At 47.8% G+C, this 18,814-nt stretch overlaps 1 protein-coding gene across 2 annotated transcripts; it reads right to left on the bottom strand.

Annotated features, from left to right (window-relative positions):
• Positions 1-228: 228 nt before the first annotated feature.
• On the bottom strand, positions 229-17,882 carry ECSIT (ECSIT signaling integrator). 2 transcript variants are annotated; one of them, XM_008708063.2, is made up of 9 exons: positions 17,789-17,882; positions 17,438-17,578; positions 10,036-10,151; positions 6,405-6,828; positions 5,786-6,009; positions 1,682-1,739; positions 1,411-1,559; positions 1,107-1,212; positions 229-570 (listed from the first exon to the last, which is right to left on the bottom strand). In XM_008708063.2, the coding sequence occupies exons 3-9, from the start codon at positions 10,126-10,128 to the stop codon at positions 320-322; spliced, it is 1,305 nt and encodes a 434-aa protein (XP_008706285.1). In that variant the 5' UTR covers positions 10,129-10,151; positions 17,438-17,578; positions 17,789-17,882; the 3' UTR covers positions 229-319. The 2 variants fall into 2 exon arrangements, with proteins under 2 accessions (XP_008706285.1, XP_008706286.1); XM_008708064.2 differs by having other exon boundaries at positions 1,107-1,164.
• Positions 17,883-18,814: the final 932 nt, after the last annotated feature.

Below are 18,814 nucleotides of genomic sequence, written 5' to 3'. Positions count from 1 at the left end.
CTTAGATGAGCCCGTAGACCCTGGGAGGTAGGGGCTCCCCTCTCTACGCTTCATCCTGAATGCATCCTGGAAATGACAACGGAAGGGTAGGAGCTGTCAGGTGAAGGCAGAGGTAAAGTCTGGAGTCTGATCTGTCCGTCCCGGATGCTGCAGATCCCTTGAAAAGCCAGGCCACCAAGCATTAAAGGGACAGAGACGCCACGCTGCTAGAGAAGAGAGAGGGCAGGCTGAAGACCGGAAAACTTTTATTTGCTGTACACTCAAAAGGCATCTCACGCTGTCACACCAGTCCACAGCTTGTGCAGGTCACCGCTCAAGCTCAGCTCTGGCCCTGCTGCTGTCGCTGCTGATTGTCTTCCTCTTCTTCCTGGCCCTCTGGCGGGGGCGGGGGCGGCTCTTTCACCCCTGAAGAGGACTCCCGGAGTTCCCCGGTGGACCCAGCCAGGCGGAAGACCACGGGGATCTGGGCCAGGGCTGGGTTGGTCTCCTGCAAGCCCTGGATCCACTTGGCCAGTGTAGCTTGGTCGTGGGCACCCGCCATGCATATGGCGAAGACAGGGCCTTCCTCCACTGTTGGGGGAAATAGGTGCTCAGAGTTTGTGCAATGGGAATCCGAGGACACCCCCCCCCCCATACCTGCACTCCTTCCAGGCCACAGGTGGCATGTTTCTTGTGCACCCAAGCCTCTGCACAAAATATCCTGTCTGCCTAGACTGCTAATCCCATGCTTCACCTGAGTGATGCCTCCTGGTTCTTCAACATTCCACCAGGAAGTTCTCCCCACATCCCACCTGATGCTGGATGGTGTGCTCCTCCCTTGAGACCCGAGGAATGTAACTTAACTTGCCTGTTCTCCCACTGCCCAGAGCTGCTCAAGGGGAGAGACTTGGCCTGTCCTGGTCACACTCAGTAGCCAGCATAGAGATGCTCCATGACCAAGGGCTAACAGGCCTGGAGCCCCTGAGGAGTGTGTGTTTGTGTGTGTCTTTGGACATCTACTGGGTCTGCATGTGGTAACTGGGCTGGGTCTCAGTCTGGGTGCCACCCTTCCACCCCAGAGGCCTCATCATGTCTGGTGTTTGGAACCCTGCCCATCCCAGTTTTACCTTTATGGATGTCAAACTCGTAGTCATCCCAGCCACTCCTCCCGTAATCCAGGTCCAGCTGCATCGGATAGTAGAGATTCCATTCCTCCGGAATTTCCTCCACTTCCTACCCCAGGGAGGCGGGTCCAGCAGGGTCAGAGGCCCAGGATCTTGCAGCCAGCTACAGCCTACCTCCCCAAACCAGGAGCTATCCCTTCCCTTTCCGCTTGCCCCGCTTGCCCCTCTGAGACCTCACATGAGCCCTTAGGGTGGTGCCAGCCCCCCAAACACACCCATACCCCCCACTCACGCTTTGGGGCCTTACCCTCTCCTCAGGGGGCAGCAAGTCAGCTCTGAGGATATGATAATAGACACATTTGTCTCGGAGCCACAGGGAAAAGGGGCCCTCGACGAAGACAGGCCGGGCTGGGTTGTGGTTGGCCAAGGCAGCCTGCTGATCAGGAGTCTGGATTCCTGGTGAGGATACACACATGCCCGGGGGGGGGGGGGGGCTGGCTGATGGGCTCTGCCCAAAGGCCCAGGGAGCCCACCCAGCAGGCCTGGTGGGAATCCAGCCCCCCATGCCAGAGCCTTACCTACAATGTGGGGCTCAGCAGGATCTGCTGCACCTGTGGAGTCTTTGGAAGAAGGCATCTGCAAGGAGGAGGAGGGGTGGAAGCTTGTGGCCCCCAGCCCCTATAGAAGAGCTGGGGAGAAAAATGGGGAAGGGGATCCCAGCGAATTCACGGCTCCTCTTGGCCTCCGACCCAGCACTCAAGCCCATCCCTTCCTTATTTCTATCCACTTTGGCGCTAGCTGCCGACATTTAAGATGTGTACCCAGAGGGAACCTTAGAGCCTGCCTACCTGTGTTAAAATTTGGGATCTGCCACACAGGCTGTGTGACCATGGTCAAGTCGATGTACCTGTGTGCCTCAGTTTCTCCAGATGCAAAATGGAGATAACAGCACTTAATTCAGATGGTTCTAAAATGCTGAGAACAGTGCCTGGCACATAGTAAATGTTCCGTGCTTGTAAAATTCTTTTTTTTTTTTTAAGATTTTTTATTTATTAATTTGACATAGAGAGACAGCCAGCGAGAGAGAGAACACAAGCAGGGGGAGTGGGAGAGGAAGAAGCAGGCTCCTAGCAGAGGAGCCTGATGTGGGCCTTGATCCCAGAACGCTGAGATCACGCCCTGAGCCGAAGGCAGACGCTTAACGACTGAGCCACCCAGGCGCCCCTGTGCTTGTAAAGTTTTAAAAAGAAAAATAATTTCACATGCACAGTATACTCTCAAGGAGACACAGGAAACAAATCAGTGTTTGCCTCTTGGAGAACAGGAGGACAGTTTTATATCCTTCTGACTTTACATAGAGCCATGATTCAAAAACCAAACCAAATGAAAAAAAATTTTTAAAGATTTTATTTATTTATTTATTTGAGAGAGAGAGAGAGAGAGGGAGAGAAGGAACCAGGGGGAGCACCAGGCAGAGGGAGAGGGAGAAGCAGACTCCCCACTGAGCAGGGAGCCCGATGCGGGACTTGATCCCAGGACCCTGTGATCATGACCTGAGCCAAAGGCAGACACTTAACCAACTCAGCCACCCAGGTGTCCCCCAAATGAAATTTTAAAAAATGCATTGGATTGAGTCCCACATTGGGCTTGCTCAGCAGGGAGCCTGCTTCTCCCTCTCCCTCTGTCCCTCCCCCTACTCATGCGTGCTCTCTCTATTGATCTCTCTAACAAATACATAAAATCTTAAAAATGCATATATTCTTTGACTGAAACGTCTGAGAGTAGACAACTATCATTCATCCTTTCAAGTTACAAAGAACACAGGTAATTCAATGGGTATGGACACAGAATGGGCTCCTAGCCATATGCTTAAGTGAAAACAGCAAAGGCAAGGTGCAGAACATATGCAGAATGCTATGCCACTGCAGAAACATTTTCAAAGTGTAAGTTTTTTGGAGGCAGAAAAAAGTATATGTTTTGCTCCTGGGCCTTTTTACCGAACAATTATACTTATATATTTTTTTCTTTTAAGTAGGCTCCACACCCAGCGTGGAGCCAAGCACAGGGCTTGAACTCATGACCCTGAGATCAAGACCCGAGCTGAGTTCAAGAGTTGGACACTTAGCCGACTAAGCCACCCCGGCGCCCCAATACTGATCTTTCATTTTAAATTTCACACCATGGAGTTCTTTTTTTTTTTTTCTTTTTTCACATTCGATTGTATATTTTTCTTTCTTTTTCTCACTAAAAATCTTGGTTCCTATCAATAGTAATACATTTACTTATCTATCAAACCACAGAAATAGTTTTGATGTTACTGGTAACCATAACGCTATGGGATTAAGCTTAGGATTTCTCTACAGGTATGTCTGTTCTTGGAACAGATGCCACTAAGGACGGGCAGTTGGACAATTGACTTGGAAGAACTTCTTCTCTCATTGATTATACTATCAATTAGATATTTAGCCATATCCATTTGTTTCTGCTTGTTTTCAATTTTAGTGGAGTTCCCCTCCCCCCTTTGATTTAAAAAAATACACACTGGGGCGCATAGGTGGTGCAGTCATTGGGCGTCTGCCTTCGGCTCGGGGCGTGATCCCAGCGTTATGGGATCGAGCCCCACATCGGGCTCCTCCGCTATGAGCCTGCTTCTTCCTCTCCCACTCCCCCTGCTTGTGTTCCCTCTCTCGCTGGCTGTCTCTATCTCTGTCGAATAAATAAATAAAATCTTTAAAAAGAAAATACACGTAAACATTTTCACAGTTTAAAAGTCAATCCATATTAAATAGATGTCTCTCTTCCACTCCTGTTCTCTCTACCCCATTTCCTCCGCCTGCCCAGAGATAATCATTTCTTCCCTTTTCAGATCTATCTTTGCATTATTTATTTTTGTGAAAACAGGCAAATAGTTATATGCACTTTTATTTCCCCTCCCCTCTCACACTGAAGGAAACGTACTGTACCACTGAATATACTTCAACTTTTCACTTGCTCTTTTTTTTTTTTTTTTTTTTTTTTTTTTTTTTTACAAATCTGACTGCGCTGTTAGAATCTACATAGACAATGCCCTCTTGATGGAGTCTTGGATTGTTCCCATTTTAAATCTAGGTGGTGCTGGTGATCATTTTACCATGTTTTCAAGCTTTCTGTATGTATTTTTCATAATGAGGGGAAACAAGAATACATACAAAGGATCTATCTGCTTGCAAATGCAAGGAGACACAGACGTGGTCACCTCTGGCGAAGGAGCCTGGGGACTGAAGGGCCAGGCTAGGAGAGGAGAACTCTTCACTGTGTGTCCTTGAGGACTGTTTGGCTTCTAATGCTTTACTTTTCAAAATGAAGAAATGAGTTAAAGACTAGCTTTCCTCTGCGATGTGCTCCAGGCCAAGTCTCTGTCCTTTCTCACCCAGACACCCCATTACCCACTGTCCCAATCCCTCGGTCCTCTGTTGGTCCCCATCCAACACCAACCACGTGGCCACCAGAGGGTGCTTTTGAAACAGAAACTCCTTCCAGAAACATGACTCCCACCCCATCCTTCCTCTTCTTAAAACTTCCTGGTGGCTCCTTCCCCACCAACCGGTTCAAACCACACTCTTTAGCTTGGTGCCTCCATGCCCCTTCTCCCCACACCCGAGCCCCCCCCCCCCTGCACTGGCCAGAGGAAGCCCTTTCTGCATCTCCCAGCTGCCCTCTGAACCCCAGCCCACACTGCTCCCTCTGCCTAGAATGCTCTCCTCGCCTCTCCTGTCCTGCTTGAGTGCAGCTCACCCTCACCTCCTATAGGAAGCCCTCCCTCCCCCCTGCCCCTTCTGGGCTCCCACAGCCCCCAGTGCTTCTCCATCTCAGAACCAGCAGCTCCGAGAGAAACTGTGATCTGGGGTCAGCCTCCAGGACCAAAGGATCCTCCACGTGGTCTGGCACGAGTGGCACCCTTAGAACACCGGGGTGTGTGTGGTGTGTGTGTGTGTGTGTGCGTGCGTGTGTGGACTATTTCATTCAGTCATTCAACAAACAACTGCTGAGCTCAGCTTTGTGCCAGACCCTGTGCTGAGCCTTGGGAGACATAGGGGAAACTGAATCATGGTGAATGAGCAACCAAGCCAGTCACCCAGTGCCTCAGCCAGGGTGGTCAGGAAGGGGATCCTGAGGAAGGGATGGCATAGCCGAGATCAGAAGAACATGAAGTCCCAGGGAGGAGTAGTCCTGGCAGAGGGAGCAGTGAGCACAAAGGCCTGAGAAGAAAACTGGCATAGAATGCTCAAGAACCGGGGCACCTGGGTGCCTTAGTTGGTCGAGCGTCCAACTCTTGATTTCAGCTCAGGTCATGATCTCAGCATCTTGGGATCGAGCCCTGCATTGGGCTCCAAGCTCAACGTGGAGTCTGCTTGGGATTCTCCCTCTCCCTCTGCCCCTCCCCTGCCCCCTCAAATAAATAAATATAAAATCTTCAAAAAAAAAAAAAAGGGCTCAAAGACCAGAAAGGAAGACAGATGCCCAGAATACAGAGTGTGGGGAGAGGGGCAGGAGTGGAGGTCAGAGGTCAGAGGTCAAGCTGTAGTGAGGAGTGAGGGCCACGGGAATCTAGTGAGGGCTCAGTCTGTCTCAGCACAATCACTCAGGGTGAGTGAGGGGCCCGGGCTGGGGTTGTGGCTGAAGGTGTGGAAAGGGGTGGATACCTGATAAATGGTGACCGTTGCGCTGAGGTTGGGCTCCATGTGCCGCAGGCCCAACTTGGCCAGGTCCACAGGGTCCTGCGGCAGGTCCCGGGGCACAGGGAAGGGGTTGATATTCTTGAAGCGGGAGAACCACAGTTTCATGCGCACGAACTTGAGCATGGGGTAACTTTTACGTCCAAATATCTGAATCAGTAGGAACTCAGTCTCCTTGTTGGGCATCACGCCTGCATCGGGCAGAAGGAGGCAGAGCCTCAGGGAGGGGCTCAAAGGGGTAAGGGGAGACAGAAACATGGGAGACAGGGAGGGGCAGAGGAGCCGGGGCCAAGAGGGAATCAGGAGGAGGGCCAGATGGAAAGAATCAGAGACAGGAAGAATTGAAGTCAGGGGATTGATGACAGAGAGGGAGAACAGAATCAGAATTGAAAGGAACAGTCAGAGGGAGAGAGGAAAGAGATGAGAGACAGAGGAGAGATTGAGAGAGGGGAATGAGGGGGAGCAAACCAGCCAAACAGACAGACACACAGAGAAAAGGCAAGACAGAGCCCTGGAGCGGCGGAGGGGCCCAAGACCGGGGAGAAGGAGGAAACCCACTCCCCAGCCCTGAGCCTGCGGGCCTCACCGTGGCTCTCCATCTGTTCCAGGACGGCGATCCCACACTCCTGCTGCCGTGGGTAGTGGATGAAGATGCTCTGGATGATGCTTCGAGGCCGGAAGACCTCCTTGGGAAAGACGTCGAGCAGCAGGTTGTAGACAGCCAGGTCACGCTCGACGCCGTACTCCCGCATCTTGCGCAGCGCCAGGTAGATGAAGTCCACGTGGCCCCGCTTGTGCACGTTGTGCTGCCCAAAGTTCTGCACCGCGCGCACGAAGTTCGCCTTGTCCCGCGCCCCTGCCGGTGCCTGCTGGAACAGCTCCTCGTGGAGGGCCAGGGCCTTCGTGGGTCCGGGGCCCTTCCGGGGCTCAGGCGGGGGCGGGACGAGCCACGAGTCTGAGTTACGGGCGGCTGCGCTGCAGTGGAGGCCCCGTGCGGCCCGGAGAGGCACCTGGGGACAGAGAACCATTGCCGGAATCTGGGCCCCCGGGGGCTGCTGGGCTGGCTCCTTCCCGGGCAAGGTGCCAGTGGGCATCCCGAAGGGCCCCTGAGGAAGCGGGGTGCTGTGGTGATAAGCCCAAGTTCAGGCACTGTTACAAAGTGTGAGAAAACAACAGTGAAACCCCCATGGGGCCTCTGGGCCACATTGAGCATGGCAAACACCCCCTCTGATGCAGGGATCCTGCTTCGGGTTTGTAAATCCGACAGCTCTGAACAAAACCTGCGCCCGATGACGTTTGGACTTCCACAGCAGCGGTGGAAAGGGCCGCAACGTACATCGGCAAGGGAATGGTTAAGCCCCCGGCCATGAACGTGGGCAGGCAGTACCTGCATCTATGAGGGGCCCCGAGGAGGGTCTTGCGTGACCCAGAACGAGCTCCCAGGTATATTATGAAATGAAAAAAAATAGCGTGTGAATCGATGTGTAGAGTAAGTTCCCAGAGGTGTAAAAAAACCTCACCGACTTATATACAATAGATCTTCATTATTGGTGGACTCCCTGGTTGCAAATTTGCCTACTTGCTAAAAACGATTTGTAATCCCAAAGTCAATACTCTTAACACTTTCCTGGTCATTCACAGACACAAGCAGGGGGTTGACTGGTTGATGAAAATGTGAGGCGAGGCTCACAAGAACCGACCTGTATTTTCCTGGAAGCGATAGTTTGGGGTTCACTAGCTAATTCGGTGTAGGCGGGCACTTTATAAAATGTTACTGTGGATAATGAGAATCGACTGTATGCATATACATTTCCTGCTCCTGTAAAATACGTCTGGGAGGAAATGCATTAAGTGGGTAACACCTCTTGCCTCTAGAGAGGGGAGCTAAGTGGTGGCCAAGCAAAAGAGGGACAGACCCTTGTCTGGTGTGGCCCCAGAACTGTTTGAATTGCTCACGGTAACTAACTGTATTATCTGTTCAAAAGATACATGTCAACAACTGAGTTTAAAAAAGAAAATGCAGATTTTGGACTCAGCAGGAATCTTGGCTTGGCTGTCCTCTGCTAGGTGATACCCACATCCCACTTTACTACTCAGGCCTAAGCTTCCCTGTCTGTTACGATGGTGTTTCCCTTGAGTCAAGGCAGACCTTGCTCCCCAGAGTGAGGAGTGGAGGCTGCTGGGGGCAAATCTGAGGGGCAGCTGTCTCCTTTTGTCAATAAAATCGTATTCGGGGTGCCTGGGTGGCTCAGTCGTTAAGCATCTGCCTTCGGCGCGGGCCATGATCCCAGGGTTCTGAGATCGAGCCGCACGTCAGGCTCCCTGCTCAGCAGGGAACCTGCTTCTCCCTCTGCCTGCTGCTGCCCCTGCTTGTGTTCCCTCTCTAGCTGTCTCTCTGTCAAATAAATAAATAAGAAAAATCTAAAAAAAATAAAAATAAAAATAAAAACTTAAAAAATAAAATAAAATAATAATAAATAAAGTTGTATTCGAATATGGCCAGGCACATTCATGATGTCTAGTCTGGGGCTGTTTTTACACGACACTGGCAGAGATGAGTAGTTGTAACAGACTGTGTGGCTTGCAAAGCCCCAAATATTTACTATCTGACTCTTCATGAAAATGTTTGCTAACCCCAGTATGGGTAGTACACTACCTAATTTCTTATTTTAAGTGAAATCGAATGTTTATTTATTTATTTATTAAAGATATATAGATCTAGATATCTACCTATCTATATCTATATATATGGCAAATAAAAGCTAATAGTTATTGAATCTTCTTCCAGGCATTGTTGATCACTTTCTGAATGTGAAGCTCGTTTAATCTTTCCAATTGCCCACCGAGAGAGTGCTCTTAGTGTACCCATTTTACAGAGGAGGAAACTGAGGCTCAGAGAGGTGAAATGGGATGTCTGGTGTCCCATAGCTACAAAGTGACAGAGCTGAGATCACAGTCCCTGCCCTTAGTCTCTCTGCTCTGCTGCCCCAACAGCCATCCCAATGTCCTACTTACATAAGGTGATGTTTAAAAAACAAACAAAAAAGGGGGCGCCTGGGTGGCACAGCGGTTAAGCGTCTGCCTTCGGCTCAGGGCGTGATCCTGGCGTTATGGGATCGAGCCCCACATCAGGCTCCTCGCTATGAGCCTGCTTCTTCCTCTCCCACTCCCCCTGCTTGTGTTCCCTCTCTCGCTGGCTGTCTCTATCTCTGTCGAATAAATAAATAAAATCTTTAAAAAACAAACAAACAAACAAACAAACAAACAAACAAAAAGTGTCCATTTAAAGTAAAATTGTAGGCCACTCATTCTGTAGGTGGTATGTGCATAGGTCAAATACCAGAAAGGAAGCTCCAGGATGCCCAAAAGAAGGGGAGACCCCACAAAGGAGATAATGTAAACAAAAAGCATAGCACAGGGCCTGACACAGAGGAAGTGCTTAGTAAGGGAAGCATAGGTGTACCCCGGAGACATGGAGGGTTCAGTTCCAGACTCCACAATAAAACAAATGTCACAATAAAGTGAGTCAAATGAATTCTGAGGCTTCCCAATGCACATAGGAAAGTTAGGTTTACCCTATACTGTGGTCTATGAAGAAAGCAATAACATTACGTCTAAAAAAATGTATGTACCTTAATTAAAAAATGCTTTCTTGCTAAAAAATGCTAAGCAGCATATGTGAGCTTTCAGTGGGTCATAATCGCTGCTCACAGATCACCATAACACGCATGATAATAATGAATAAGGTTGAAATATTACAAGAATTACCAAAATGGGACACAGAGACACGAAAGGAGCAAATGCTGTCGGAACATGGCACCAACAAACTTGCTCGACAGAGGGCTGCCACAAACCCTCAACTTGTAAAAACCGAAAAACCAAAATCAACCAACCAAACAAACCATTATCTGTGAAGCACAACAGAACAAGGTATACGTAATTATTATTACCATCACTGCCGCCATCACTGTTACTGCTGTCTAGGCCCATCGATTGGCTTGGGCCATCTGGTCACTCGTGGAAGGGACGGAAGTTCAATGTTCTGCCCCCATCTTTACAAATGGATGCGGGAGTTACCCATAGTCACCACCCAAATCTACTGCGCTCCTGTAACCCCATTTCCAAATTCAACCCCCCTACCCACATGGACAGTAGCGCTTCTTAAAATGAATAAGGCACGTTCAGCTGGCCCTCAGAGCCGATAGGCTGCTGGTTACCTGAGAGAAGGGGGCTCCCAAGAGAGGCCCGCAGATGTCTCCCCAGCCCCGAGAGAGGCCCCGGGCCAGCAGGATGGCTTGGGCCCAGCTCATGCCGCTGCTTGTCAGACAACCACCTGGCCAAGAGAGGGAAAAAAAGACAGCATCAGCCTGGCACCCCACCTGCTAATGGAGATGAGACCCCTCATGGGCAGAGCCATGATCCAGATGGCATGGCTAACTCACCAGGCCCCCTGGTCTCCTTATCCACAAGATGGACTTAAAATGGCTGTTACAACCAAGGGTCCCTACTTTGCTGGGCTAAACCCTCCACTATCTCGAGGAATTTGCTCCTGCCATGGTCCCCCTCCCTACTGGACCCTTTTTTTTTTTTTTTTAAGATTTATTTATGGGGTGCCTGGGTGGCTCAGTTGGTTAAGTATCTGCCTTCAGCTCAGGTCATGATCTCAGGGGCCTGGGATTCAGTCCCATGTTGGGCTCCCTGCTTAGCGGGGAGCCTGCTTCTCCCTCTGCTCCCCCCCCCCCCGGCTTGTTCTCTCTTTCTCAAATAAAAAATAAGACAGAAAGAGTGCATGTGATGGGGGGGAGGGGCAGAGGGAGAGAGGGAATTTTAAGCAGGTTCCACGCCCAGTGTGGAGCCCGACACAGGGCTCAATCTCACAATCGTGAGATCATGACCTGAGCCGAAACCAAGAGTCAGACGCTTAACCAAATGAGCCACCCAGGTGCCTCTGGATCTTTTTTTTTTTTTTTATAACAGTTTTATTCACATATCCTATAGTTCACCGTTTCCAAGTGTAAAATTCAATGGTTTTTTAGTATACTCACAGAACCCTGCAACCATCACTGCAATCTAATTTTAGAACATTCTCGTTACCCCAAGAAGAAAACCTATACCCATCAGCAGTTCCTCTCATTTTCCCTCAGGCAACCACTAACGCACTGTCTCTATAACTTGCCCACTCTGGGTAGTTTGTATAAAAGGAGTCACGCAACACGTGCTCTTGTGTGACTAGCCGTTCACTTAGCAGGTGTTTCGGGCTTATCCATGTATCAGACTTCATTCATTTTAATTGCTAAAAAATTCCATTATATGGATATAACCATGCTTTGTTTATCCATTCATCAATTGATGGACATTTGGGGTTGTTTCCGCTTTTTGACTATTATGATTAACGCTGCTGTGAACACCTGCGTGGAAGTTTTGTGTGAACGGGTACTTTATGCCTCTTAGGGATATACACGAAGTCAAACTGCTGAGATGTATGGTAATTCTATGTCTAACATTTTGAGGAACTGCCAAACTGTTTTTTTTTTTTTTTATTTTAAGTAGCCTCCCTGCCCAACATGGCGCTTGAACTCATAACCCCCAGATCAGAAGCCGCATGCTCTATCAACTGACGCAGCCAGGCTCCCCCTGCCAAACCATTCTCTAACGTGGCCGCACCATTTTACATTCTCACCAGCAATATATAAGGGTTCTAATTTCTCCACCTCCTTGCCAATTCTTGTGGTTTTTTTCATTGGACGCAGTAGTGAATGCGAAGTGGTATCTCATGGTTGGATTTGCACTTCCCTAAAAACTGATGCCAGGTATCTTTTCGGGTCCTTATTGGCCATTGTGTATCTTTTTTGGAGAAATGTGTATTTAGATCCTTTGTACATTTAAAAAATTGGACTACTTATCTTTTTATCATTGAGTTGTAAGAGTTCTTTATATATTCTGGATACCCTTGTGATTTACAAATACTTTCTCCCATTCTTTGGGTCGTCTTTTCACTTTCTTGATGTTAACAGTTCACAGCACAAGTCTTATTCTGATGTCCAATTTGTTTTTCTTTTATAGCTGCGGTCTTGATGTTGTACCTAAAAAACCACTACCAAGGCCAAGGTCATAAAGACTTACTCCTATGTTGGGGCGCCTGGGTGTCGCAGCTGGTTAGGCATCTGACTCTTGGTTTCAGCTCAGGTCATGATCTCAGGGTCATGAGACTGAGCCCCCGGACTAGGCTCTGCGCTCAGCGTGGAGTCTGCTTGGGACTCTCTCTCCCTCTGCCCCTCCCCCCCCCACTCTCTTGCTCAAATAATATAAATCTTAAAAAAAAGATTTATTCTTCTTTTCTTCTAAGAGTTTAATAGTTTTAGCTCTTACATTTAATCCCATGATCCACCTTTAATTAATTATTGTGTATGGTGTGAGAAAGGGATTCATTACAAGTGGATATCCAATTGTCCTAGTACTATTTGTTGAAGAGACTATTCTTTCCCTATTTCTTTGTCTTGGCATTCTTTTTTTTTTTAAATGAAGTTTTAATTTTAGTATAGTTAATATAGTTATGTTAGTTTCAGGTGTACAATAACGTGATTCAACAATTCTATACATTAGTGCTCATCATGATAAGTGCACTCTTTTGTCCTGTTGTTCTTGCTGAAAATCACTTGACCATAAATGTTAAGGGTTTAATTCTGGGTTCCCAATTTCATTGATCTATACGTTGGGTCTTTTTTTTTTTTTTTTTTAATTTTATTTATTTATTTGACACAGAGAGACAGCCAGCGCGAGAGGGAACACAAGCAGGGGGAGTGGGAGAGGAAGAAGCAGGCTCATAGCGGAGGAGCCTGATGTGGGGCTCGATCCCAGAACGCCAGGATCACGCCCTGAGCCGAAGGCAGGCGCTTAACCGCTGCGCTACCCAGGCGCCCCTATACGTTGGGTCTTATGCCAGTACCACACTGTTTTGATTATTATAGTTCTGTTAAGTTTTAAAATCAGGAACTGTAAGTCTTCCAACTTTGTTCTTTTTTTTACAAAATTGTTTTGGCTATTCCGGCTCCCCTGCAATTACATATAAACTTTAGAATCAGCTGTCAATTTCTGCAAAAAGCCAGAGGGATTCTGATAGGGATTGTGTTGAGTCTATAGATCAATTTAGGGAATGTTGGTATCTTAACATTAAGTCTTCTGACCCATGAACACGGGATGCCTCTCCATTTATTTAGATTATCTTTAATTTCTCTCAACGTTTTATAGTTTTCAGTGTATGAGTTTCTTACTTTTGTTAAATCTTTTTATCTATGTTATATTATTAAATAATAAATAATTATTTATTGTAAATTTATGTTTTTTTTTAAAGATTTATTTCTAAGTAATGTCTACACCCAACGTGGGGCTTGAATTCACAACCCCAAGATCAAAAGTCACATGCTCTAACAACTGAGCCAGCCAGGTGCCCCTATTCATGTTTCATTCTTTATGAAGCTATTACATATGGGATTATTTTCTTAATTTCATTTCTATATTGTTCAGTGCCAGTGTATAGGAATACAATTTATTTTTTATGTATTTTGATCTTATATCCTGCAACCTTGCTGAACTCACTTATTAGTTTCAATAGCTTTTTACTGCCTTCTTTAGGATTTTCTATATACAAGATCACGCCACCTACAAATACAGTTTTACCTCTCCCTTTCCAAACTGGATGGCTTTTATTTATTTTCCTTTCCCAAGTGCCCTTGCTGGAGCCCTCCAGTACAATGTTGAGTAGAAGTGGCAAGAGTAGATATCCTTTTCTTGTTCTTGATCTTAGGGGAAGAGTATCCAGTCTTTCATCATTAAGTATGATGTGAGCTGTGGGTTTTCTGAAATGGCCTTCATAGGTTAAAGAAATTCCCTTCTGGGGTGCCTGAGTGGCTCAGTCGGTTGGGTGTCTGTCTCTTGATTTTGGCTCAAGTCATAATCCCAGGGCTGTGGGAATGAGCCCCACATCGGACTCTGCACTCAGTATGGGGTCTGCTTGTCCCTCTCCCTCTGCCCCTCGCCCCACTCACGCTCACTCTTGTGCTCGCTCTCTCTAGAATAAATAAATAAAAATCTTAAAAAAAAAAAAAGAAATTCCCTTCTATATCCAGATGTTGAATATTTTCATCAGAAAGATACTGGATTGTGTTAAGTACTTTTTGTTGCATCTAGTGAAACGACTGTGTAGTTTTTGTCTTTTATTCTATTAATATGGTATATTATATTAACCGATTTTTCAGATTTCATTTTACTTACTTATTTTTTTTTAAGATTTTATTTATTTATTTGACAGAGAGAGGGAGAGCAGGCACACAAGCAGGGGGGCGCAGCAGAGGGAGAAAGAGAAGCAGGCTCTCCGCTGACCAGGGAGCCCAATGCAGGGCTCGATCCCAGGATCCTGGGATCATGACCTGAGCTGAAGGCAGATGCTTAACCGACTGAGCCACCCAGCCACCCCAATTTTCAGATTTTGAACTAATCTTGCATTTCTGGGACAAATTCCACTTGGCCATGGTGTATAATCCTTTTTGTATGTTGCTAAAATTTGGTTTGCTGGTTATTTTGTTGAGGATTTTTACATCCATATTCATAAGAGATAACAGTCTGTAGTTTTGAGTGTCTGTGTGATTTGGAATCAAGGTAATGCTGACCTCAGAAAATAAGCTGGGAAGTGTCTGTACTATTCTTATTATCATTTAAACTTTCTCTAGCATCTCCCTACTTGTCCCAAAGACTCCCTCCAGCCTCTGCTCCACATCTCTGCTCCCTTTACAGCAAAGCTTCTCCCAAGAGGTACATACACACTCTGCTTCCTCACTCTCTCCAGCTTGGCTGCTGCCCCAGCTACTCCACTGACATCATTTGTAAAGATCCCTTTTGGTTTTACACTTACCAAAGCCAATGCTTATTTATTTCTCAGGCCTCATTTTGCTTAATTTCTCTGAAGTATGTACCATAGGTGAGGCCCTCCTCCCACTTCCTTGGCACTCTAGATTTTCTTCCTAAACCCGGGCTGTTTCTCAGCCAATCAGCAAGACCCACTTCCTTCTTTAAAGTTTGCAATGTCTGCAAACTTAAATGTGCCAATAAATCACCCATGACCTTGTTACAAATGCAGATTTTGGGGGCGCCTGGGTGGCTGCGTCAGTTAAGTGTCTGCCTTCGGTTCAGGTCATGATCCCAGGGTGCTGGGACTGAGCCCGGCATCGGGCTCCCTGCTCAGTGGGGAGCCTGCTTCTCCCTCTCCCTCTGCTGTTCCCCCTGCTTGTGCTTTCTCTTGTTCTCTCTCATGCTCTCTGTCAAATAAATAAATAAATAGAATCTTAAAAAAAATATGCAGACTTTGATCCAGCAAGTCTGGGGTAGAGCTAAAGATCTTGCACCTCCAACAAGCTTCCAAATGATACTGATGCTGCTGGTTTGGGGACCACACTTTTAGTAATAAAGCGGCAAAGAGTCCCACATTCTGGATTTGTCTGCCTGCTACCCTGAGTTGTCTTTCAACTTGTTCTTCTCTTCTCCGTATTATTATGGGCAGCACTAATGGTTCTCAAACTTTTTTCATATTAGAATCATCTAGAGAGCTTTTAAAAATCCCTATGTCCAGGCCATACCCTGGATATAATAAATCAAAGTATCTAAATCTAGGGCCCAGGCATCAGCATTTTAAAGTGCTCCAGGGGCAGCTGGGTGGCTCAGTCAGTTAAGCTCTGCCTTCAGCTCAGGTCACGATCCTTGGGTCCTGGGATTGAGCCCCACATAGGGGCTCCCTCTCCCTCTGCCCCCAGCATCTGCTCATGCTCTCTCAAATATATAATCTTAAAAAAAAACAAAAACAAGAGCCTCCAATGAATCTAATATGAAGCCAAGATTAAGACCTTATCTGAATCTTCACTACTCAAAATGTGTTCCAGGGCCCAGCTATATCAACATCATCATTTGGAAGCTCATTAGAGAAGCTGAATCTCAGCCCTAACCCAGACCTCCTGAATCAGAATCCACATTTTAAGAAGAGTCCAGGTTTCTCATATGAGTGTTAAAGTCTCTGAAATGATGATCTATTTGCTGATGGATTCCAAATAGTTATTTTTTTTTTTTGAAGATTTTACTTATTTATCTGAAAGAGAGAGAGTGAGCGTGAGTGAGGGAGAGTGCAAGCTGAGGGGAGAGGGAGAAGCAGACTTCCCGCTGAGCAGGAAGCCCAATGCGGAGCTTGATCCCAGGACCCTGGGACCATGACCTGAGCTGAAAGCAGACGCTTAACAGACTGAGCCACCCAGGAGCCCTGGATTCCACATAGATATTGCCAGTCCTGAGCTCCAACCTCCATACCTAACCGCCACTTGGGCATATACCTAGCCATTTCAGACTTAATTTGCTCCAGAATGATATCCCTGCTTAAACTTGTTCCTCCGCATCCTAGCCAATGACACCACCATTCCCAATCATTCAGTCCACAAACCTAGAAGTCATTTCTGAGTCCACTATGTCCCTCACTCACCCATATAATCCACCGAGAAGTCCTGATGAGTACTTCCAAATCCATCCCGAATATATCCATTTCTCTCCATCTGCAAGCCACCACCCAATCCATGATCTCTTTAATACCTACCCAGCCTTCCCACCAATTCTCGCTGCCATGGTCAGAGGGAGCTTTTTAGAATGTAAACTAATTTCAGTGCTCTCTGCCTAAAAATTGCTAGTGTTACATCACACTTAAAATATTCAGACAGGGGGGCGCCTGGGTGGCACAGTGGTTAAGCGTCTGCCTTCGGCTCAGGGCGTGATCCTGGCGTTGCGGGATCGAGCCCCACATCAGGCTCCTCTGCTATGAGCCTGCTTCTTCCTCTCCCACTCCCCCTGCTTGTGTTCCCTCTCTCACTGGCTGTCTCTCTCTCTGTCGAATAAATAAATAAAATCTTAAAAAAAAAAAAAATTCAGACAGGGTCCACCCCTCCAAACTGAACTTTTTTTTTTTTTTTAAGATTTTATTTATTTATTTGAGAGAGAGAGCTCGAGCAGGGGGAGGGGAAGGGGCAGAGGGCGAAGCAGAATCCCCAGGAGCAGGGAGCCCTACTCAGGGCTCCATCCCAGGACCTGGGGATCATGACCTGAGCGGTAGGCGGACGCTTAACAGACTGAGCCACCCAGGCGCCCTTAGCTACATTGTTTCTTAAACAAGCTAAGTTTATTCTAGGCTCAGAGCCTTTGCACTTGCTTTTCCCTCTGTTGGGAAATTTCTTCCCCCAGATCAGTCCATAGCTGTCTCTGGTCATTCAGGTCTATATTCAAATGAGAGGCTTTCCCTGACCATAGCCCCACTCCAGTTTAAAGCCCCCAGCACCCTGATGAATGCATTATTAGCAATTATTAACATCTGAAATCACCTGTTCCCTCTACTAACTTGTTTAATGTCTGGCTCCCCAAGGAGACCGGAGGCTTTGTATTCCTCATTGAAGTGTTTCCAGCACCTGGACAGTGCCTGGACTATGGTAGGTGCCTAACAAGTATCAGATCAATTAGGAGAAGAGCTAAATTTCTACAAAACGTCTATGATCTAGAAGTCTGAACCCCCGTGGCGGGGGGTAGGGGGGGTGTACCTACAGCAGCTCTGAGGCTGGCTGTCAGGATTCTCGGTTCCTTGGGAGAAATGGACTGACGCGGGTTCGAATTCTAGCCCAGCTGCCAACTTGCGGCGTGACTTCGGGAGAAGGCCTTAAATTTTCTGAGCCTCAGCTGTCTCATCTGCAAAACAGGAGATTAGGGAAGTGGGGAGGGGAGTACACCGAGAGCGGATTTCCCAGCCCGTCCCTGCCCCGCATCTCAAAAGGTCACGGTGCCCTGGCCCTGCAGCTGGGTTGCTCTGGGCCGCCCGCTCGCCCTGCCGGCCCAGAACTGGCCGTCCAGGACCCAGAAGTTCGAGCTAGCCTCCCCACGCGCGACCTACATACTCACGCGGCAAGCCGCGGACTCCGGGCCCGTTCGGTCTCGACTCTGGGCGCCGCCATTTTACCCAGATTGCTTCCAGGTCACGGGCCACCAGGGAGACAGCAAATCGAGAACGCTGGTTTAGAGAGGTCCCGCCCCAAATGGAGGAGCACCAATAGGAAGGCAGAAAGGCCTTGGTCCTGCCTCATACCGAGCCAGGTCCCACCCCCATTAAGGCCGGGAAAAGAGTGACTGGACCGATCGGGGCTGGGAGGCTGGACTTGAGGGGCCGGGCGGGGCGGGGGAGCGGCTTGTGAATCCACCTGGAGGCCCCAGTTTTCCCACCTGAAATATGGGAATGAAATATTAAAGGTGAAGTGATGTGATTCCTTCATTTGTTCAACTAACCTTTCTTGAGCGCTTACTGTGTGCTAGGTGCAGTTTTAGGCGCTTAGGATACAGCACTGATAGCAGTGATGGAGACAATTTCTGCTCATCTAGCTCCGTAACTCTGCGCTAGTGACTAACTCATCTGTGCCTGGGTTTTCTCACCCTGGGGCAATTATAATAACCTCATGGGATTTTTTTGAAGTTTGAGTTAATCTATGCAGAACAGCCATATAAGTGCTGTTGTTAATGGGGAATTCACCTTAACACCTCCCTCCGCCTCCCTCAATGGGAGGGCGTGGAGTCTGGTTTGACACCTTGGGCCAACCTCGCTGAGGACTGAGGGTCCTGTGGAGTTGTGTGTGTGTTTGTGATTGTGTCCTGTGGCCGCAGGTGCGTATGTATGTGTGTACTGTGATGCTGGGGTGTTAAGAGTGTGGAGGTTTTCATGAAGTTTTGTAGTATTTCAGAACTTGAGCAAAGGTGTGTAGGGGTGTGTGTGGGGTTCTGGAATGGTCCCCATGTATATCAGTGTGGGCCAGGCCAGTTTGGGCATTGGGGTACGTGGGTCCTTGTGTGTTCATGTGTCAGTAGCTGCATGCACACCTGTAACTGTACAACCTTCAGGGTGTCTGTGATTCTGTGCATGTGGGAGGGTGTGGAATT

This window comes from Ursus maritimus, unplaced genomic scaffold (assembly GCF_017311325.1).
Source record: "Ursus maritimus isolate PB19 unplaced genomic scaffold, ASM1731132v1 scaffold_14, whole genome shotgun sequence".
Classification (NCBI taxonomy): domain Eukaryota; kingdom Metazoa; phylum Chordata; class Mammalia; order Carnivora; family Ursidae; genus Ursus; species Ursus maritimus.
This window is presented reverse-complemented; position numbering and strand designations above follow the sequence as displayed.

Coding starts and splice junctions, on each gene's coding strand:
- ECSIT (XM_008708063.2), bottom strand. CDS start 10,128: ATGAGCTGGGCCCAAGCCATCCTGCTGGCCCGGGGCCTCTCTCGGGGC. Junction 6,010..6,404: donor GGAACAGATGGAGAGCCACG/GTGAGGCCCGCA, acceptor TGCCCGATGCAG/GCGTGATGCCCAACAAGGAG. Junction 1,740..5,785: donor CAACGGTCACCATTTATCAG/GTATCCACCCCT, acceptor TCCTCCTTGCAG/ATGCCTTCTTCCAAAGACTC.